The 23,693-nt window shown below is 42.2% G+C and overlaps 1 protein-coding gene across 1 annotated transcript in view; it reads right to left on the bottom strand.

Annotated features, from left to right (window-relative positions):
* Nucleotides 1-23,693, bottom strand: part of LOC111974350 (kalirin-like) — a 334,940-nt gene that overhangs the window by 177,362 nt on the left and 133,885 nt on the right. Inside the window, 4 exon segments of the mRNA XM_070447056.1 lie at nt 54-245; nt 5,400-5,522; nt 13,215-13,727; nt 15,184-15,376. Of these exon segments, the coding sequence (XP_070303157.1) occupies nt 54-245; nt 5,400-5,522; nt 13,215-13,727; nt 15,184-15,376 (1,021 nt within the window).

Consider the following 23,693-nt stretch of genomic DNA (forward strand, 5'->3'; position numbering starts at 1 on the left):
GAGTGACAACAGTATGAGGGTTGCAGCCCGTAGGCCTACTGTCTACTGCCAACCTGTTCCGACTTCTGGTGGAAGACAGCTGACATGGCCAGGATGGTGCTGCGTTCATCCAGGGCGGCGGCGAAGCTCTTCCACTCCTGGTCCAGCTGGGCCGAGATCTGTTTGATCTGCTGCGAGGCGTAGTGGCCCGCCTCCGACAGCCGCGACGCCACCGACATGATCCGGTTGATGTTCACATAGGCYTTCTGCACCGAGGGAGGGACACACATAGAGAAGACATAATATATTATGGGAAAAGATCCAGGGTCTATATTAGGGGTATTCAACTTGTACCCGATGAGGTCCGGAGCTGGTTTTCTATTCTACCTGATAATTAATTGCACACACCTGGTGTCCCAMGTCTAATCAGTCCCTGAAAAAAAGAAGTGGAACTGGCTTCGAGGTCCAGAGTTGAGTTTGAGGGGTCAATATCATTTCATTCAGGATCTATTTCCTTTCATTCAGGATATATTTAATTAAATTCAGGATATTWTTTTATTGAATTCAGGATCTATTTACTCCTTATAGCCCTGCGACCAACCATCAACCAGGCAAAGCGTCAATACAGGGCTAAGATTGAACACCGGCTCCGACGCTCGTCTTATGTGGCAGGGCTTGCAAACTATTACAGACTACAAAGGYATGCCCAGCCGCGAGCTGCCCAGTGACACGAGCCTACCAGATGAGCTAAACCACTTCTATGCTCGCTTCAAGGCAAGCAACACTGAGGCATGCATGAGAGCATCAGCTGTTCCYGACGACTGTGTGATCACGCTCTCCGTAGCCGACGTGAGTAAGACCTTTACACAGGTCAACATACACAAGGCTGCAGGGCCAGACGGATTACCAGGACGTGTGCTCCGGGCATGTGCTGACCAACTGGCAGGTGTCTTCCCTGACATTTTCAACATGTCCCTGATTGAGTCTGTAATACCAACATGTTTCAAGCAGACCACCATAGTCCCAAAGAACACAAAGGCAACCTGCCTAAATGACTACAGACCCGTAGCACTCACGTCCGTAGCCATGAAYTGCTTTGAAGGGTTGGTAAGGGCTCACATCAACACCATTATCCCAGAAACCCTAAACCCACTCCAATTTGCATACTGCCCAAACAGATCCACAGATGATGCAATCTCTATTGCACTCCACACTGACCTTTCTCACCTGGACAAAAGCAACACTTATGTGAGAATCTATTATTGACACCTCAGCTGTTCACCATAGTACCCTCAAAGCTCATCACTAAGCTAAGGATCCTGGGCTAAACACCTCCCACTGCAACTGGATCCTGGTGGTGAGGGTAGGTAGCAACACATCTGCCACGCTGATCCTCAACACTGGACTCCCCAAGGGTGCGTGCTCAGTCCTCCTGTACTCCCTGTTAACCCACGACTGCATGGCCAGGCACGACTCCAACACCATCATTAAGTTTGCAGACGACAACAAGGCCTGATCACTACAACGACGAGACAGCCTATAGGGAGGAGGACAAAGACCTGGCCTGGTGTGCCAGAATAACAACCTATCTCTCAACGTAACCAAGACTAAGAGATGATTGTGGACTACAGGAAAAGGAGGACCGAGCACACCCCCATTCTCATCGACGGGCTGTAGTGGAGCAGGTTGAGAGCTTCAAGTTCCTTGGTGTCCACATCACCAACAAACTGAATGGTCCAAACACACCAAGACGTCGTGAAGAGGGCACAACAAAGCCTATTCCCTCAGGAAACTAAAAAGATTTGGCTGGGTCCTGAGATCCTCAAAAGGTTCTACAGCTGCAACATCGAAGCATCCTGACCGGTTGCATCACTGCCTGGTACGGCAGTTGCTCGGCCTCTGACCGCAAGGCACTACAGAGGGTAGTGTGTACGGCCCAGTACATCACTGGGGCTAAGCTGCCTGCCATCCAGGACTCTACACCAGGCGGTGTCAAGACCCCAGCCGACCCCAGTCATTGACTGTTCTCTCTACTAGCGCATGGCAAGGGTACTGGAGTGCCAAGTCTAGGACAAAAAGGCAATTCAACAGTTTTTACCCCCAAGCCATAAGACAGGTAATCAAATGGCTACCCGGACTATTTACATTGTGTGCCCCCCCCCAACCCCTCTTTTTTACGCTGCTGCTACTCTCTGTTTTCATATATGCAGTCACTTTAAACTATACATTCACGTACATACTACCTCAATTGGGCGACCAACCAGTGCTCCCGCACATTGGCTAACCGGGTTATCTGCATTGTGTCCCGCCACCCACCACCCGCCAACACCTCTTTTACGCTACTGCTACTCTCTGTTCATCATATATGCATAGTCACTTTAACCATATCTACATGTACATACTACCTCAATCAGCTGACTAACCGGTGTCTGTATGTAGCCTCACTACTTTTATAGCCTCGTTACTGTATATATTGTCTTTTTACTGTTGTTTTATTTCTTTACTTACCTATTGTTCACCTAATACCTTTTTTGCACTATTGGTTAGAGCCTGTAAGTAAGCATTTCACTGTAAGGTGTACACCTGTTGTATTCGGCGCACGTGACAAATAAACTTTGATTTGATTTGATTTATTCATACATAGAGATGACTGAATCCAAGTGGACAAACAAATAAGAATCTAGGTCTCTGTGGCGTTTCTAGCTATACCTAGCATGTAGTATCTCTTATTAGCTAAACATTCAATGCTACAGAGATACTGTATGACCTGTGAGCCAGTCCGACATGAAATTATGGTGTAGAGCTTAGCGACAACAAGCGTGACAGAATTCTGCAGCTTTGACTGAATCGCTCACTCTCTGGCAGGCCAGCCCTGATGTCTTTGACACTCTCACACAACAGGTAGACAGAAATGTACATCCTCTGTGCTGCCATCTGGCTCTGTAGTCCACAAAACCCACCCATCCATCCTCCACTATGGGAGTTTATCATCTCTGGCCGCTTTAGGCCCAACCATTTATCAGCTTCACATGATGCACCCACCGTGGGCTTTATTTACCGCTAACCTGATTAGAACTGCTAATGAAGGATAAAAACAAACAGCTCGTTGGTTTAAAGCAGGGCTTAGTGAACTACGTTCAGACATGGTAGCACATGCTGAACACGCTGAGCCAAGACACGTCAAAACATAATACAGCATGATTTAGGAGTCTGTATGAGCAGAGAGAGGAGAGAGAGAGAGAGAGACAGAGAGAGAGAGAGAGAGAGAGAGAGAGAGAGAGAGAGAGAGAGAGAGAGAGAGAGAGAGGTGGGGGGCAGCAGAGAGAGAGGTGTGGGTGGAGCAAGCGAGAGAGAGAGAGAAAGAGAGAGAGAGAGTGAGAGAGAGTGGTTCTTCAGTGAGAGCCAAGCTGCCTCTGAGTGGGGAGGTTTTTTATTGTAAAAAATACAATAAAAACATCACACACTGAGAATCAAGGCTGGAAATGGCAATAGAAGGCTAGAATGGGACTAAAAACCAAAAAGATATAAGTATTGAAAAATATACTGTGTCTGTATAATGTATTTAGTATGTATAAGCTGGAAGTAGAAGTGTTGTTGTCCATTAGTTTACTCCAATTAGGGAAGGGGTGTTAGGGTTAGGGGAAAATATATTCAAATATATATATATATATATATATGGGGGATTGGAAATGATGCAGACAATAACCCTGATGGAAGGCACAATCTATCAACAATATTAAAGCTGATCTACCCCCCTAAATGCTATGAAGGACTTTCCATGCCATTCAAATGTGCATGTGCGTGTGGTGCGTTTGGTACATACAGTGCCGCGAAAAATGATTTGCCACGTTTCTGATTGTCTCTATTTTTGTATATTTTTTTATACTGAATATTATCAGAACTTCAACCAAAACCTAATATTAGATCAAGGAAACCTGCGTTTACAAATAACCAAAAAATGGATACTTATTTCATTAACTAAATTAACAAAGTTATGCAACACTCAATTCCCCTGTGTGAAAAAGAAAGTAATTGACATGGGTTCCATTATGCCTGGTGGAAACCAAACACGGCATTCTKCAGTAAGCACCTCATACCAACGGTCAAGCATGGTGGTAGTGTGATGGTTTGGGAATGCTTTTCTGCCTCAGGACCTGGACCTGCACGACTAAAAAGCAACACATTTGAAGTTTTGGAATGGCCTAGTCAAAGTCCAGACCTAATCCCAATTGAGARGTTGTGCCAGGACTTGAAATMAGCAGTTCATGCTTGAAAACCCACAAATGTCGCTGAGTTAAAATATTTCTGCATGGAAGAYTGGGCCAAAATTCCTCCACAGCAACGTGAGAGATCTGATCAGGAAACATTTGAATGGAGTCTTTGCAGRTAAAGGTGGCAGAACCAGTTATTGAGTGCAAAGGTGCAATTACTTTTTCACACAGGGGCATTGGGTGTTGCATACTGTAACTTTGTTTATTAAATAAATGAAATAAGTATGTAATTGTTATGTTATTTGTTCACCTTTATCTAATATTAGGTTTTGGTTGAWGATCTGATAACATTCAGTATRKAAAATATGGAAAAGTAGAGAAAATTAGAAYGGGGGCAAATATTTTTTCTCAGCACTGTATGTGGCTTGATTTCTGAACCAAATAGCACCAAACATGTCTTCATTCTGTCAGAGCAAAACTGCAGTAGAGGCCATTCCCTACTCTAAGGTGTATCTCAAAAGGCACCCTATTCCCTATTTAGTGCACTGCTTATGACCATGGCCATGTAGGTAACAGGGTGCCATTTGGGAAACATCCTAACAGTCATTTTAATGGCAGTGTAACTGGTGAGTAGAAGCAGAGGAAATCAAATCAACATTGAGGAAGTAGCCTGCTATTTCAGTAGAGCAATACTAATCTGAACGTGTGTGTTCATATGCAAAATGGACTTCAGCACTCCATCGCCAGTGGCCTGCGCGACATCATTGGTAGCTGTACGAGCATGTTTCTTTCACAACCCTATTTGAAATACTAATACAGTAATTGAAAGGCTTTTTGACTCGCTCCTCGAACATCGACCAGTCTGTCTTTCAATAATTCCGCTTTTACTCCGCTCATTCAAAGTGAAATCACTGAGCCATGACTCAAAGAGTATTGATGTCATCCATATTATTAGATCCCCCATCCCCATACACTGCAGAAAGTCCTCAACAACACATAGTCCTCACACACCCCATAGTCCTCTCACACCACATAGTCCTCTCACACCCCATAGTCCTCACACACCACATAGTCCTCTCAACCCACATAGTTGCCACACCCCATATAGTCCTCACACCCCATATAGTCCTCTCACCCCACATAGTTGCCACATCCCATTTAGTCCTCACACCCCATATAGTCCTCACACCCCATATAGTCCTCACATACCATAGAATTCATGGCAAAGTGATTGTGCTGCGTCTGGAGGTCCACGGCGTGTTGGTAGCTGACTCCGATCTCTGTGTGGCTCTGCAGGAACACTTCCTTATTGTGACTGATCCAGTCAAACATCTATGGTGGGAACAAACACAGATACATAAGGTTAGGTAGGGTTGCTGGTTGGGTTACTGGTCCTCTGTGGCTCAGTTGTTAGGGCATGGCYCTTTTGGGTTCYATTCCCGCTGGAACCACCCATACAGAAATGAATGCACGGCTTGCACGCATATAAACAGCATATATAAGGCATATTATATATAATCATCATGATGATTATTAGACATTCCCATTAATAGTTTAGCTGTTGTAACCCATCCCGGCACAGCAGACAGACATTATTTCATTTTCGGTGTATTGGACAGGATCGAGAGAGAGGCACAGCAAACAGCTGGATTTGAACCCATGCTTCAGCAGTATATGTGATRCAGAGGCAGCGGCRTAGACCARTAGACRATCCTAGGACACGGCAGATAAACATTCAGTGCTTTACATGATACTGTAGTCCTCTCTCTGGTGTTAATTATACACTAATGATTGGATTTAACAAAATGCAAGTCATCGGGAGGCTTGCCATCGCTCTTTATTAAAATCCTGTACAGTACACTCAAGTATATGATCAAAAATTAAATAACGATGGCGTGACAAGCATGATTATAGGGTCACATTAGGACAGCCCTCCAGGCCAGTAGCTTTACACCCCCGCTCTGAAGAGCCTGCAACATTAGAATACATCTATTTAATCAGGTTTGATTGAGCTGTTAATTAAACATTGGCGCTAGTGTGACCTCTCAGCGCTGCCTTCCAATGTAAGTCCTTATAAAAGGAATGAGTTGTCTGATGTGTTTGTACTGATATAACAAATTACGGAGCAGGTGTTGCTATAGACAATTTGCTCCGATTTAGACGTTTTTTTAATGAATATTGCTATGGTAATTATTATCCTACTAAACCATGATKAATTGCAGTAAAAAGTTACAATGGCTTTTCTTTCAATAAGCAATAACTTTAGCAAATAGAATGGGAAAAGCAGAAAAGTGGCAAGGAAAAAGTGGTCCTCCATATATTTTGGTTTTGAATCATATTTCTTACCCTCAAATTAGGGTTTGATTTAATCAACTTTATTGTCAAAAGACCATATGATTGAAACGATACTTATAAATTCCCTAACTTGTCATGCTTATTAAATGACATCTTGACAGCTTAATCTAATKATTTACAAATCAAACAGAGAGAAGCTGGCTAAAGAATAATTAGCTCAATGACTGTTTGCTTTTTTTAGGGGGGCCAAATTCTGGCTCAGTGCAGTTGCTGATAAATGACTCCCTATCATGTTCACTTGACGATGAGGAACCGTTTGCACTACAAGTTTGCTTTTCCTGTGCAGGAAAATTCTCGGCAACAAAAGAGTGTTCAAAAGAGTGATCCTACATCTGTATATCATTATCCTAAATGAACAACAACTTCTTCCTTATCATAAACCTAAAATGTACTCTGTAAAAATGACATATTCCTTGAAAGAAATATATTGATTGCATCAAAGAGGTATTTTTTCCTCTATGGAGCACAACATCGATTTGAATCCAAAACTCTCCTGACTAAAACCCATCAGATTTTTTCCATCATATGGCGTTGATCATTACAAGTGCATGATGGTAGAGGAAGACGGCGGCGTGGAGGCCAGGTGAGAGGAGCAGTAATTGTTCATTTTGACTGGGTRCCACATGGCACCAGAATCCCTATAGGTCATATCACCAGTAGGGGTGCCTGGGTAAAATCKCAGGGGAAGCCAAGCCAGGGGMGAAAAAKACATATTACAACCTATGTGTTGTGATWATTGCGTTGTTTGTTCTTTAACCTGTTAATTCAATCATATGCTTTGACACCTAAGGCCYAGACAATAAGAAGACACAGTGGCAGAATAAATTCAACCACACCTTTGTTTCATCACAAAACCAGAGAGCAACATCTATCCGGTGAAGTCCACAAAACATATTGCATGTAACAAACAGTTAAATGACCTACAGCATGGTCAAGCAAGTTAATGTTTCCATTTTTGGATTGCTAAACAACTATTGATTTAGAAACACGGATAGTTAGTGCAAGTCACAAAGAAAACTGCCTCCACTATTTCAACGCCAGCATTTCAACATCATCTAATCATCTATGCAGTGACAACTAAAAGATACCAACAACTATGTAGTCCAATAAATGTAATCTAAATATGATGTGGCTGTCCATGGTACTGATTTATGTGTGAATGCCCGTGTGCGTGCATGCAAGTAGAAAAAAACATGTTGACTCACCCTACTTGTAGAGAAACGCCAATGGCATCCTCCTCTTTCATGTTGCCTAAACGGTCTATGACTCTGTCATACAGTACACTCTTTAAATTGTTGTTGTCCTAAGCTACCAGGCTAAAATGCTTGCTCGCTAGCCTAACTTCCTTTCAAGGGCAACAATGCACCAGGCCAACTAGTTAACATTAGCCTACTACATCTAGCTGCATGTTGAACAGGCCAGGGGCACAATGTATGAATTTATGATTGGATCAGAATCGGTGTTATAATAATTGGTAAGTACGGAGAATTAAGTAAAACCACAAGTCCAAATCCCTATCTCCATCCATGGCTAATTTAAGAAAGGGCCTATTTGAGCTAGCTAACTAACCACCGGAGAACAACAATGCAAAGACATGCAACAACTCAACGACGTTTGGTGAGAAGCCAAATCCAAATTGGCTTCCCTTGACACCTTTTTTTGGTGCGCCAGGACCATTCACAGCTGAGCTCACTCAATTTAGCTCAATGCTGATTGGCTAGTATTTTATTACTTTTTTATCAAGGAAGGCCAAATGCTCCTGCGAATTGAAGGAAATGTATGAAACACAGAGAGACCAAAGTTACATTATTTTGTATGTTTTTTTATTGGTAAAGCATGGCTTCCCTTGGCATGAATACGTACCATTGCTTATCAATAAAACGTCTCAATATGGTGCAGAGCGTTCGATTTGGCTGCTGGGGGGAAAGGAGACCCCCAGCTCTGCTAAAACCATTGACAACTACCTGACGTTTTCWAGGAATTGGTAAACAGTGGGGAACCGTCAGCGCCTTCTAGGCCTTTTTTAAAATAAAATGTCATTTTCATTTCTATTTCATCTTCATTTCTATTTCATCTTAACAATAATTCTAATAATTGTCTGATTTCATCTCTTCAGTTTGTGTTGGAGAAGGGTTATTACTGAATAGAACAAATCATTTTCTTTGGTGGTCTCTGGGTAGAAAAATCTAGCTAGCTCAGCCAGCCATTGGCRAGGCCTTCAGAAGCTGGATAGAAGGCCTCTGCCATTRAACCGTATTAGAGCGACACGTCACTACTGAGAGCGCAAGAGGTAACGAATTCATAATACAACAAACATTTAATAATAATAATTCATAATACAGAATAGGAGGCTAATAAACAGCCAATAGAGTAGATGGCGGTAATACACTAATAGGTTGTAGTCAGCCATAAAACCTAGAAGAGCGCAAGAGAAAATAATCAGTGTCGCAAGCAGRAGTTTTCCCGCGCTAACGCTAGTAACGTTAGCTAGCTTGTATTGTAGTAGTGTGCCAATGGCAACAGCGGCTGCAGCAGCTGTTATCGACTTCAAGGTGGAAGATTTTGCTAATTTGTTAGCATCACTCTTTTCAAGATACATTTTCAATCTGGTGAGTGGCACATTTTTTTGTTGTAGCTCGCTTGCTGTTAGCTATATCTTGGAAAATGATGACCGTGGAACATTGTTGCATTGAAACTTTAGATCACCGGTCAGTTTGATGAACGTGAAAAAATGTATTTGCAATGGGAAGTAATAACTACTTTGTTAACTTCATTTTGGACATGAAATTGTTGTGCTTTTGTATTGGTATGATTTCATGGGGCCTACTGGAGTGAATGGGCTGCTTATTCTTTAACATTATTTGATGCTGTGTGTGACTGCTGTCACCTGTCTGTCAGCTGTGTCTATGTGTTTGGACAAAATTGTCTCTCCTTAAACACCATGGTATTACGGTCGCGGTACATTCAGCAACATGAGCATTTCAACTTTGATTTGACACGGTTTGTTGTCGCTATTGGTGATAGTGTGAAAGTGGTGTTGGTGCCATAAGTTGTGTAAACAGTGCATTATTTGATGCTGTGTGTCATGTTGTGCCCATGGCGGTTCTGTCTCCGTGTGTGCGGCAGCCTGAAGCGCGGCCYGGCCTMTTCGATTCATTCATAATGTCATCAAAAAGTATTGCTCCTCCTTCACCTGAATTAGAATGGTCTGACTACTGACTACAGAAGATATAATGTCGGGCGCATTAAGTGATGCAATGTTTTCTGTWATTTTTTTGTTTGATACAATATGTTGGAAGATTTTTGGTCCCTCTGAAAGTCTAGGTCCTATAGTCACGGTTCACCACTGTTGTTAAATAAATGTTATAAATATTTGGTTTTTAATATCATCACCTCTTGAAGAACATAGTCAAAACTATACATTTCCGATTATTCCAACATTTAGCTCTATCAGAGTTATACAACAAGTAACTACATACTTTTCATGATCAGTAAATATTTATTGATCATGTATTTTCAGATACGTAGGGTAGACTGTCCARTTGGCACGTAGCTAGCTAGCTAGGCAAACAACGTGTCGTTTAGTTTGCTTCACCAGAGATTAGGCTTTTGGAAAGTGCTTGYCATTGGCAAGTCCTCGTCCTTGTAAAGTAGTCAGTCTGACTGCTGTCATCACCACTATAGATGGCAAGCAAATYCCATCTAGTTTATCCCCTGAAAGTTAACGTGTTAACTAGCCATATTGACGTAATCTGTTATTAGCTAGCTAGCCAATTTGACATGGTCCATCAATCAARGTAGCCTATCATGTCTGTCAGCAGCAATCAGGATTAAACACGCTTAAAAACAATGTTGAAAAGGGGATAATGTTAGCTAACTTCACTAGGTAGGCCTACGTTGGTTGGAAAAAAGTACATTAGGTCTACTTATCACTCTGTTTAGCCAACTGTACAACTTTTCTACTGGTAGCTTGTCAAGCAGAGCCCACAAAGGATGGGTAATTGACCTAAACCACTCATACTMGAGTTCCCTTTAATTTTAGGTCACTCAAATATCAAATTAATGGTGGCCAATATAGAGATAGTGAGGCTACCCTCACTTATCAGAAATTACATTATCAATTGATGTTTACTGATCATGAAAAGCATGTAGTTATTTGCTGCTAAATTGTTTTGCATGGAATAATCAAACATTTTTTGTTCTGACAATGCTGATAATATTACAACCAAAGTTAACATTTATTTAACAATCCCTTAAAAACTGCACTCAGGTGTCAATGGTTTTAGTGTAGTTTTGGGTCTCCTAGCCCCCCAGCAGTCAAATGAAAAGCTCTGCACCTTATTGTGACCTTTTACTGATAACGACCTATAGGTCCTGGTTAAAATAGGTCCCCTATGTAGGGAATAGGGTGCCATTTGGGGTGCTGCCCAAAGAGAGCACATGAGGTCATTATGGAGGACCTCCTCCTCAGGAGGACAAAATAAACATGTGTCTATCCTCCCCTCCATCTTCCCCCCTGTCTGTTATTGTTCCCTTTGATCCTGATCCACACAGATATCTAGTGCCTTTACTGGGGCTGCACACTGACAATTTCATGTCATTGTTAAGAAAAATACCCTTGTTAATTCTTGAGCTTCAAAGGTGCCCTGTTATAATACGCTCAGTGTTTACAATCACTGTTCAAATGGCTGGAGTGCAGGTGTGCAACCACAAACGCTACTATGACTGTCCAAGTGCTCGGTCGGATCTGAATTAAAATAGTCTTATGGAATCTGAGCTTACAATARGACCAGTAGGTGAACTGCTGTAGTAATCCTGTTAGACTGTGCGTTGTGTAACACATTGTTAGTGCAGTGTTAGTAACCAATCACAGACCAATTGGAGAGGACACATGGAGGGACAGACAGAGTATGTGTGCCAGACCTTAATTGGCATTGTCCCCAGGGAAATTAATCTTTATCTGGGCCTGGCCTAATCATCAGAGGCACCATGGGGCTCCACTGTCATTAGAAAAGGGACTGACTGCACTTWTCCAAATGAAGGCCTTTGTCTAGAATCCAGCAGGCATTGGCCTACTACTTCATCATTGTAGGGTYTATTGGGGGGAGTGTGGGCTTGTAGGGAATATAGCATGGTTAGGAGAAGGCCGTTTTTCTTCCTTTCTCTCTGTATACACTAGCTGTGTGGCCATTTGACTTTAGTTTATTTGTTTTCGTTCATTTGTCCGGTTGCATTGAGAAACGGCAGATGACTTGGCAATGTAAAACATTGTTTTGAATATGTGATCATCATTGTCATCTAAATACAACCACCTTTTCTTGCAGGCTCACCTGTGTCTCTGACCTGAGTTATATAGCTTATATAGTTATATAGGTCCTAAAATGAGGTCATATTGCTGTTGTTGTGTTATTCCTAATGGGTTTGGGGGTATTTAGGCAATATGAGGTTTTCCTTTAAAAACAAAAAAAATGACCTTAAAATGATTATGAAATTATTACATATACCTTTGGGTTCATCTGGACAACATTACTGCCATTGTCAAGGGAGATGTGTGCGTAGAGGAGAATAAATAGTTTTTAATACACACTTAAAAATACCTCACAAATTGGAAAAGTGGGCAAAATACATGTTTATTCCCTAAAATAGCATCTCGGGAATGAGGTACTGAACTGTTCTGTTTTTTCTAAATCTTGTAAAAGCACATATCCTTCTAAAAGCACAGGCTGTTATTATATCCCATTTAATGTGTTTCAAATAAATAAACAAAATGCCAGCGTTTATGTATTCAGGCCCTCCATATAAACAGAGAAAGTCTGTGTCCCAAATGTCACCCTATCTGTACACTTTTGACCAGGGCCCAGAGGGCTCTGGTCAAAAGTATTGCACTATATACAGTAGGGGATTGAGGGCCATTTGGGATGCACCCTAGACCTCAAATAGCATCTAGCCCAAAGTGTGTTAATCGCTGTCATACTGAGGACTTTCACAATGTGTCTCTAGGATAAATATTTGCATCCAAGGCTCAGGGATATTTATGTGCGAAAAACCTCTCAATCAGTTTGCAACCTTTTAATATAAATTCCATGTCAACGCTTGTCTGCCTTACTGTACACAAGGCACACGTTTGGCAATTAGAATGGTCTTACTAGGTAAACGCCCTTATTATATTATGAACGTCAAATCACCAGTGTATTTAATGTACTGTGGGTTCATTTGTGTTGTTCTGTTAGCAGAGATCATTGGTATCATCTATATCATGTTGTCTGAGTATGTTTTGTTTGTAATTTTACTTAACCATGTCAACCATGTCAAATTCCATGTCAACGCTTGTCTGCCTTACTGTACACAAGGCACACGTTTGGCAATTAGAATGGTCTTACTAGGTAAACGCCCTTATTATATTATGAACGTCAAATCACCAGTGTATTTAATGTACTGTGGGTTCATTTGTGTTGTTCTGTTAGCAGAGATCATTGGTATCATCTATATCATGTTGTCTGAGTATGTTTTGTTTGTAATTTTACTTAGATTTGCACGTTTTTAACCATGAGTTAAAGACAAAAGTCCATAAAATATTTCAATGGACATAAAGGTTTTCAATTCAGAGATCAACTCAGCAGAAATTGTTTTATTGTGAATGTTTCTAGACRTCTGAGTTTGGTCACTCACCTTCTCTGCGTCCTGCTCAAAGAGGCGGAGCTGGAAACACTGGTCCAGCTTGAGCTTGCGGACGTGCCACATCTGGTGCAGGTGCTGTCTGGTGGAGTGCAGCTTGTCCAGCAGGCTGGCGATCTTAGGCACCACGCTCTGGAAGTCAGCGCTACCCGAGATGCAGTTCCTCCCAGAAAACCCATCACTAGATCGAATACACTGAAGCAGCCTCTGGCCCTCCCTGTCCAGCTCCTCCACGGGAGCCTTCATCACCTTCTTCTTGAGCTGCGTGTGCTCGTCGATGAGCCGCCGGGAGCCCTCCACGTCCACCGGGAACTCCTTCTTGGCCAGCAGCTCCTGAAGGTCCTCCAGGCGGGAGAGGAGGTGCACAGCCGAGCCCATGAACTCCTCCAGGGCCACGCGCAGATCCATCCACTCCTCGTGGTTGTACTCCAGAGAGCCCTCAAAGTCGTCTGTCAGCTGGGACGGGTCCACCAACTTAGTCAGGCCCTCCACTGACACCATGCTAGTCTGTCAAATCAAATCCAAATCAAGTGTTATTTGTCACCTGCTTCGTAAACAACAGGTGTAGACGAACAGTGAAATGCTTACTTAAGGGGGCCCTTTCCAACAATGCAGAGAAAAATAGAAAAATAATAGAAAGATAACACAAGGAATAAATACACAATGAGCAACAATAACTGGTACCCCTATATACAAGGTACCCCTATATACAAGGGGTACCAGTACCGAGTCGATGTGCAGGGGTACGAGGTCATTGAGGTAGATATGTACATATAGGTAGGGGTAAAGTGATAATAAACATTAGCAGCAGCATATGTGGTGAGTCAAAAGAGTTAGTGCAAAGGGGAGTCAATGCAGATAGTCTGGGTTGCTATTTGGTTAACTATTTAGCAGTCTAATGGCTTGGGGGTAGAAGCTGTTCAGGGTCCATTTGGTTCCACGCTTGGTGCATCAGTACCGCTTGCCGTGCGGTAACAGAGAGAACAGTCTATGACTTGGGTGGCTGGAGTCTTTGACAATTTTTAGGGCCTTCCTCTGACACCGCCTGGTATAGAGGTCCTGGATGTCAGGAAGCTCGGCCCCAGCGATGTACTGCGCCGTACGAACTACCCTCTGTAGTGCCTTGTGGTCAGATACCAAGCAGTTGCCATAGCAAGCGGTGATGCAGCCAGTCAAGATGCTCTCAATGATGCAGCTGTAGAACCTTTGGAGGATCTGAGGGCCCATGCCAAATCTTTTCAGCCTACTGAAAATAATTTGCAACTTTGTTGGCGTGTTTGACCCATGTTAATTCCTTAGTGATGTGGACACTGAGGAAGTTGAAGCTCTTCGACCCGCTCAACAGCACACAATCAAGAGGTTCGCATGATGTTACCCCAGCCAAAACATATACAGGCTTCATTGGATGCATCCCAAACGGCACCCTATTCCCTATATAGAGCACTACTTTTGACCAGAGGCATACAGGGACAAGGGTGCCATTTAAAATGCAGTAATTCTGTTTCTCATTAGCACTACAGTTCACTGTGGAGGGTAGGAATGAGAAAGGGGAGGACTGAGGGGTGTAAGCTTAACCTCACACTACCTAGCACACTACTCATGGCTGACTTCTGTACAGCATTACATGCAGAGAATATGGGAAAATCGTGGGGGGGATAATCATTCTTCGCATTCTTTTCTCACCAGTTCCTTTGAAAACACGGCTCTGTGCTTCCTGTCCATTTTAGAGACAGACCAAAATMAACAACTGTTGTCAAGTAGTGCTTATAGTCCTGTGATAACATCACAATAAAATATCTGCTATTCAACTCCGGATGAAATACATAATCACCATAATCAAAACAGGCATGCTGACTAGAGAAAATGCCTGTACTAGAGAAATATAAAATATTTTAACAGTGGGCAACCAGACATGCCAACTAAAACAAGGCTCCGTTTTTGCCCAATCTGAGCTCTCCCTTACCTCAAAAGTGAATTTGGCACTGCCAAAGTTGGTTTTCTGCTTCTGCCAGAAGTTGTCCGGTTTGATGATGAGCGCCACGCAGATCTCAGCAGAGAAGGCTTCCTGCAGGGTCTTCAGTAGAGGCTTGATCAGGTCCCACTTGGAACCACGCATATCAATGATCACTGTGAAGCCCCGCTTGCACACATCCTCACTGGGAGATCGAGGAGATGAGAGAGGAGATGAGAGAGCAGAGAGAGAGCAGAGAGAGAGCAGAGCGAGAGCAGAGAGAGAGAGAGCCAACCATTAGTACGCAGCATGCCCTACACATCACACCAACTCCAAGGGGGGGGGGGGGGGCTCTCCACACTATCCTCCAACACGCCCTACTTAATGTCCTTCAGCCAATTTAGATCTGAATTGGTCCCTTGACTCCCCTGGACTCTGAGCCAACCACGGTGATGCTAAAGCCATTACACCACCGGAACTATTTTAACTGCTGTGACTAAATGACATGCGCTATTCAATTGGACTTGTTTTAAGCTAGCCCCCTGGTTCTACCTTCAGAGTGATGATTAGCTCCCACGATTCTAACTCTCTGACAAGCCTGTCATCAACGTTAAGCTCTTTCATTCTGGATCATCATACAAATAATAGACWATCACACACGTATCTCATTCTTTCCTCCTGGGCATGTCCTCTTTAGATGTAGTAGGCTTATTTGTTGGGATTCTCGTTTAAATTTCAACCCCCCCCCATAACGAAAGGCCCCACTTTTCTAACAGGTTATGAGGCTGAAATAATATTAATGGTTTATTCTTAGGTCCCGATGCTTTGAAAGCACTTCACCGTGATTGGAAGATAAAAATAACCTGTAATTGCTTTGGCCCGCCACATGCCCTCCTCCTCAAGCATCCCCTACTTCTGGAATTAATATGATCCTTTCCACATCGTTTTGTGCTGGAAGACTGGGGGACAAACAAGAGAAAATGTTTGCATCKCAAATGGATCCTTATTCCCTATTTAGTGCACTACTTTTGAKCAGGGCCCATAGGACTACATAGYGATTAGGGTGCCATTTGGGATGCYCATTTTATTACATGAAGCATCTCCTTCCCCAGTGGTCACCAACCTTTTCTGAGCCGACATTTCTTTTTAAACATGACTTAACYAATGTAAGCCTATGCAACATTAATAACCTACTAAAAGCAGTTATGTAGCAATGAGGGGTTGTGCAGTAGGCTATAGGCCCAATACATTATTAATGCATATTGGCAATGCTTGAATTGCCCTGCCAATGTGGTTCTTCTCAGACAATTTTTAAATMATATTTAAAAACTTGAGGTGTATGATCACACTGGTCACTTGTTGTATTACTTGAGCATACAATGCATATTTTACTGGACTGATGGTACCTGCATCTGATGGTCAGTCTCAGCAAAAGGAGGGAGGGAGGGAGAGAGAGAGAGCAGTGGAGAGGCTGCCTCTCACCATCCCTCAGATCTCCTTCCCTCCGCTGAGACGAGACACTGTCTTCCAGCTGATGGTGAAACTGGAGTCGCACTTCTTTACTTCTGCCTAATGCACAAATTCATGTTTTTGTTTGTGTCCAGAAAATGTCAAATATTCCTCAATATTAAAAAGACAAGCCGCTAATAATAACAATGCAAGCCTATCGATACACTTTGTAGTCGGAGTTGATAGGGAGAATCACGTTTTYTGGCTTATAAAAGCATTGAATGAAGTGTTGACAGTGCTTAAGYAAAACTTAAACATGAAATCACTCATAATAACAGCAGCTCTTTGCTGTATTAATTTAAGTCTCTCTCTCTAGTCGTGGTTTTAAAKGTTTTTAAATGTCACAGTATCAACTTCGCTGTGGGACCGTGGAAGCTGCAGGCATAGGTGATCTGAGCTATCTGACTGGCAGTAGTCCAATAGATGCACTCGATTTGCTCTCCGGGTCCACCGGGTAGGCGGAGTTTGTACCTTCAGACACATACAATGGTCCAAAATGGGAACACTTCGACTACCCAGCGAGCAGGGCAACTGAATCACCAGCTAGCACATTTGGTTCCTTGGAATTTGTGGGAAAGTACATTTTTGGTTTCCTATTGGTTTTGGGAACGAAGATCAGCTTTAATATTGCAGATAGATTTACAGTTCTATCAATATAATTGTTTGCAAAATGTCTAACCCCCCTTTTTATATATATATATATACAGTTGAAGTCGGAAGTTTACATACACCTTAGCCAAATACTTTTAAACTCAGTTTTTCACAATTCCTGACATTTAATCCTAGTAAAAAATCCCTGATTTAGGTCAGTTAGGATCACCACTTTATTTAAAGAATGTGAAATGTGAGAATAATAGTAGAGAGAATGATTTATTTCAGCTTTTATTTCTTTCATCACATTCCCAGTGGGTCAGAAGTTTACATACCTCAATTAGTATTTGGTAGCATTGCCTTTAAATTGTTTAAACTTGGGTCAAACGTTTTGGGTAGGCTTAACCAAGCTTCCACAAATAAGTAGAATTTGGCCGCATTCCTCCTGAAGAAGCTGGTGTAACTGACGTCAGGTTTGTAGGCCTCCTTGCTCGCAACACTTTTTCAGTTTCTGCCCACAATGTTCTATAGGATGGAGGTCAAGGGCATTGGATGCCATCCAGATACCTTGACTTGATTGTCCTTTTAAGCATTTTGCCACAACTTTTGGAAGTATGCATAGGGTCATTGTCCACTTTGGAAGACCCATTTGCGACCAGAGCTTTAACTTCTCAGACTTATGTCTTGAGAGTTTGCCTTTCAATATATCACATAATTTTCGTTCCCTCATGATGCCAATTATTTTGTGCGTGCACCAGTCCTCCCTGCAGCAAGCACCCCACAAAATCATGCTGCACCTGTGGCTTTATGGTTGAGATGTGTTCTTCGGTTGCAAGGCTCCCCTTTTTCTCCACCAAAATAACGATGGTCATTCATAAGGGCCGAACAGTCTTTCTATTTTGTTTTCATCAACAGAAGGACATTTCTCCAAAAAGTACGATCTTTGTCCCCATGTGCAGTTGCCATTTTCTGGCATTTCTGTGGCGGTTTTGGAGCAGTGGCTTCTTCCTTGCTGAGCGGTCTTTCAGGTTATGTCGGTATAATGACTTATTTTACTGTGGATATAGATCACTTTTGTACCTGTTCTATCGCACCTTCACAAGGTCCTTTGCTGTTGTTCTGGGATTGTTTGCACTTTTCGCCACCAAAGTACGTTTCTCTAGGAGACAGAACGCATTCTCCTACCTGGGCAGTATGACGGCTGCGTGGTCCCATGGTGTTTATACTTGCATACTATTGTTTTGACAGATGAACGTGGTACCTTCAGGCGTTTGAAAATTGCTCCAAGGATGAACCAGACTTGTGAGGTCTTCACTTTTTTTCCTGGGTCTTGCTGATTTTCTTTCGATTTTCCCATGATGTCAAGCAAAGAGGCACTGATTTCAAGGTAGGCCTTGAAATACCTCCACAGAGTACACCTCCAATTGACCTAAATTATGTCAATTAGCCTATCACGAAGCTTCTAAAGCCAAGACATAATTTTTTGTAATTTTCCAAGCTGTTTAAAGGCACAGTCAACTTAGTGTATGTAAACTTCTGACCCACTGGAATTGTGATACAGTGAGTTATAAATGAAATAATCTGTCTGTAAACAATTMTTGGGAAAAATACTTGTGTCATGCACAAAGTAGATGTCCTAACCGACTTGCCAAAACTATAGTTTGTTAACAAGAAGTTTGTGGAGTGGTGTATGTAAATATTCCGACTTCAACTGTGTATATATACATATATACATATACATATACACCCCCCCACCCCAACCCTACCCTGATTGCAATAAATTAACAGACAATACTCCTACTGCTATTTACAGCTATTTTCACTCACTTGTACGGTACATGCAGTTAAATAATTATACATATATTCCTAATTTTCTCTGCAAGTGCTGGATTGTCAACCACAGTGGCCATCCTTACTGGCTGCATCACTGCCTGGTATGGCAACTGCTCGGCCTCCGCAAGGCAGTACAGAGGGTAGTGCGTACGGCCCAGTGCATCACTGGGGCCAAGCTTCCTGCCATCCAGGACCTCTATACCAGGCGGTGTCAGAGGAAGGCCCTAAAAATTGTCAAAGACTCCAGCCACCCTAGTCATAGACTGTTCTCGTCTACTACCGCARGGCAAGCAGTACCGGAGCGCCAAGTCTTGGTCCAAAAGGCTTCTAAACAGCTTCTACCCCCAAGCCATAAGATTCCTGAACATCTAATCAAATGGCTACCAGACTATTTGCATTGCCCTGAGGTTTTAATCTGCAAAAAGGAAAAGAGCACACTCTTAAACATAGGATGGGCATCTCTTAGTAGCTTGCTAGATGACCAGTTTGTATTTAGATTTAATTTCGGTACAATGGAGGCTTTAAGAGGTTATTTATTATTTTATTTTAACCCRCCAAACTCATGTTCATTATACAAATATACTTGTTTAACTTTATCTYGTTTGCCATTTCAAATAAAGTGAAATATTTATTTTTTACATGATTCGAAAAAGGATTCTCCTGGAGTTGGTAGAGCCATGAATAAATATGTAAACTGTGATATCACTAGAGAATTAATCAGGGTAATCTTCCCGTAAATGGATAGGTGTTTCCCTCTCCCCGGTTTCAAGATTCTYTCTATTTTGCTAAGTTTTCTATCAAAGTTAATAGTTGCAACAACGCTAAACCTTTCTGGGATATGTACACCAAACACATTAACTTCACCATCCGCCCTTTTAAATCGGGAGACCACATGGTAATTTAACATTTGTGCTTTTAGAGACCCAATCCATAATATAGTACACTTATCATAATTGTGTTTTAGTCCAGAGAAATATCRAGTTACTCAATGAGGCTCTTCAAGGTTGAAGATTGAGGCACTAATAAACCGATTGTAGACGTACATACAGTGCCTGCATTTTTTCTGCTTTGGAGAATCTCTCATAAGATGGGTAAAAGACATGCCCAATTTGTAAGTCGCTCTGGATAAGAGCGTCTGCTAAATGACTTAAATGTAAATGTAAAATGACACACAAAGGCTTTCTCTGCTATAAAAATTATACTTGGTTTCCTTGCATTTTCATATTTTTCCATTATTTCTAGTATTTGTCTAATCTTGTCTCCTATATATATTCCTTTTAAAAATCCAATCTGATTGTGATGATGTCCAGTATGCCCTTTTTTTATTCTATGAGCAATACATTTTGCCAATATTTTTGCKTCACAACATTGAAGGGTGAGGGGCCTCCAATTTTTAAAAGAGGCTGGGTCTTTGTATTGCCCCCCTGGCTCCTGCTTCAGTAGGAGAGAGATCAGTCCCTCCTTTTGTGTGTCCAACCGTTTGCCATTTTATATTTGAGTAATTAAAACATAATAGTAYTGGATCTTTCAGTAGTTCACAAAATGTTTAATGACCATACGTTTCCTCAGAACGTTTTCTTAACGTTCTGAGAACGGAAGTGAACATTTGCCTGTTCTTGGAGTTGGTTGCAGGGAGGTTCTGAGAACGTTTTACTATGTTTCCCTGAATGTTTTATTAATGTTCTCGGTTATTTGAAGGTAATTAAAGAATGATCTGAGGACATGTTTCAATGAGACTTTTAATAACACTGAGTTTCGGTTAACTGTTTTGAACTCCAAGCACAGATAGGACACATGGAAATTCATTTACTTAGGCATTAATCATTCAAACACATTTATTTGTTATTGTGGCATGGTGTCAGTGAAATTCAAACCTATGATCTTCTGTTCTCTATCCATGGATTAGTGCCCTGCGCCAACAGGATGGAGCTAGCATGCTATGTTTTTWTTTTAAACTCATACAAAGCTGTTAATGTTAGTCTATTCAAACAGACCCCATGTCAAAGGAAACAATCACTCATTACCCTCTTACACGGAACCCAAACCGGCGGCGCACGTCCACCATCGTGCGCCATCGTGCATAAATGTATTTTGTCCCCCATCACCAAACGCAATCACGACACGCAGGTTAAAATATCAAAAGAAACTGAAACAATTGTATTTATTTGGGGACAGGTCGAAAAGYATTAAACATTTATGGCAATTTAGCTAGCTAGCTTGCACTTGCTAGCTAATTTGTCCTATTTAGCTAGCTTGCTGTTGTTAGCTAATTTGTCCTGGGATATAAACATTGAGTTGTTATTTTACCTGAAATCAGCAAGGTCCTCTACCTCCACAATAAATCCACACAAAACGCCGTCAACCTAATCGCTTTTCTAGTCATTTCTCCTCTTTCCAGGCGTTTCTTCTTCTCGCGACTTTATGATTGCGGGTGGCAACTCTTCATTAAACTGAGGTCGATTACCGCCCACTGACCTCATTCGGTCTTCAGTCACCCAACGTGGCTATAACCAATGAGGAGATTGCGCACGTGCGTACCTGCTCTCTATAAACCAATGAGGAGATGAGAGAGGCGGACTTGCAGCAGCGAGCTAGCATCCCAAATAGAACTGAGTTCTATTTTAGCCCTTGCAATGCAGACGCTTGTTGGCGCGCCGTGAGCATTGCAGAAATAAAATTTAGAAATACATTTTATTCACATATTGCCACCTACACTGCTTCGCCCCGCCCCGCCACACGAGCATCTTGTGTTGCCAAGGGCTAAAATAAGAACTCAGGAATTTGTAAGGAAACGGTTGTTCTGAAATTCCCACAGACAAGAAACAGTTCTTAACGTTCTTCTGAACTTTTTGAGGAAGCATCCTAATGTCAAACCAGTTGGAGAACATTAACTATGAGCGATTACCAAAACGTTCGGTAAATAATGTAAATACCAAAGAAAATAAAGGTTGCCTGTCAAGTTCTTTAATGTGCGTGAGAATTGCGCCCAAACCAAGCAAACTATCCTGCAACATTCCCATAAACTTGTGGGAAGGTTGTATACCAAATAACCATAGGACAAACACGCTCTCACCAAGCTCAAGCGAAACATATGGTTTTCAGAATGTTATATGGCCTGGGCCAAGGTACACCTCTCGCAAACAGCACGAAATGACAAAAACATAGGAACACATGGCCTTTAATGGTTACAGAAATGTTTGGCGATCAACTAGGCATCAGCTAGGCATACCTTGGAGACGACCAGGTATTGCGATCGACCGGTTGGTGACCACTGCCCTAGACCTTACTGCAGCCTAGCGGATGAGGTTACTCTGGTCATATCTACTGTAGGCACTATTGCAGGGAATAGGTGCCATTTGAGATGCAGCCAATACATCTGTACCAGCACTGTGCAATTCCCACAACAACAGCCATCCCTATTAGACCCCTTTTGTTTTCTGCAATTTTCTCTTCTCAATGGGTCACTGGTCCCAAGAACAACAGAAAACAGCCCTGACACAGTCAAACACAGTCATACTACGTAGAAAGCAAGTGCTACTGCCTTTTGACTTTCTCCTTGCTGTTGAATAAATGAAGTTGCTACATGAAAAAACACTAATTGTCACAGGCCTGAAAAATCAATGGATATGTAGCCTGTGACCTTTAGCTGCCACACTGATTTATCAGTTTAAAGCCAGCATTCGATCGACCTGCCGAGATGTGTTCCTAAATGGCCCCACTGATAAAAAAGAGTGCACTATAAACGGAATAGGGTGCCATTGGCATGTAGCCATGGACTTGCCTTTTTCACTTTTAATTGAAGAACATGTTGAAGATGATTGGGCAATGACACATCGTCTCAGTTTGATAGTTTCACTGACCCATGCGAGCACAAGCTAATTCCAAAGAGCGCTCAAAACAAACTGAGACTGTTGCTATAAAATACACAAGCAAATAGACTTTAGCGAAGCATATCAGAAGTTATAATAGTAGAGATATAGAAATCCCTGGATGCAGAGAGGGAATTCTAATAAAGCTGGGGTACGGGTGGGATCCCAATATCACTGATGACCAGCAACAAATCACTGGCCGATATCGTGATCTCGCGAGCTACTGTGTCAATACATCTCCTGGACGTTCATAGTCACACCACTCATTATGAAACCATAATACTGGAAAAGCAACAAAAAAAAAACGTTCAAAAGAAACAAATACATCATCTTGTGTCTACATTTCGTGTCGAACCCACCCTTAATTTTTTGAGGACTTCGGTGCCTTCCAAAGGAAAGCCATTGCGCTTCCCGTGATTACTTTTTTTTAAAGGGCAACGAAGGAAAACCCAGCTCACCTCCAATACCTCCCTGTGGATATGACGGGGATTGAGATGAGGAGTAAACCACAAAAGTGCTTTTATTGAATCAGGAAGAGAGGCTCTCATTTCTTAACGGTTGACAGCATGCTCTAGAAGTGTTGCCATTGTGGCCATCCCCACCTCCCCACTCCTCTAATACTCCTCTCGCCTGGCTAAGTCCCAAATGGCACCCAATTCCCCTACACTAGTGCACTACCTTTGGACCAGGTCCCAATAAGTCTATGTTAAAAATCTCTCT

The sequence above is a fragment of the Salvelinus sp. IW2-2015 genome, linkage group LG2 (assembly GCF_002910315.2).
Source record: "Salvelinus sp. IW2-2015 linkage group LG2, ASM291031v2, whole genome shotgun sequence".
Classification (NCBI taxonomy): Eukaryota; Metazoa; Chordata; class Actinopteri; order Salmoniformes; family Salmonidae; genus Salvelinus; species Salvelinus sp. IW2-2015.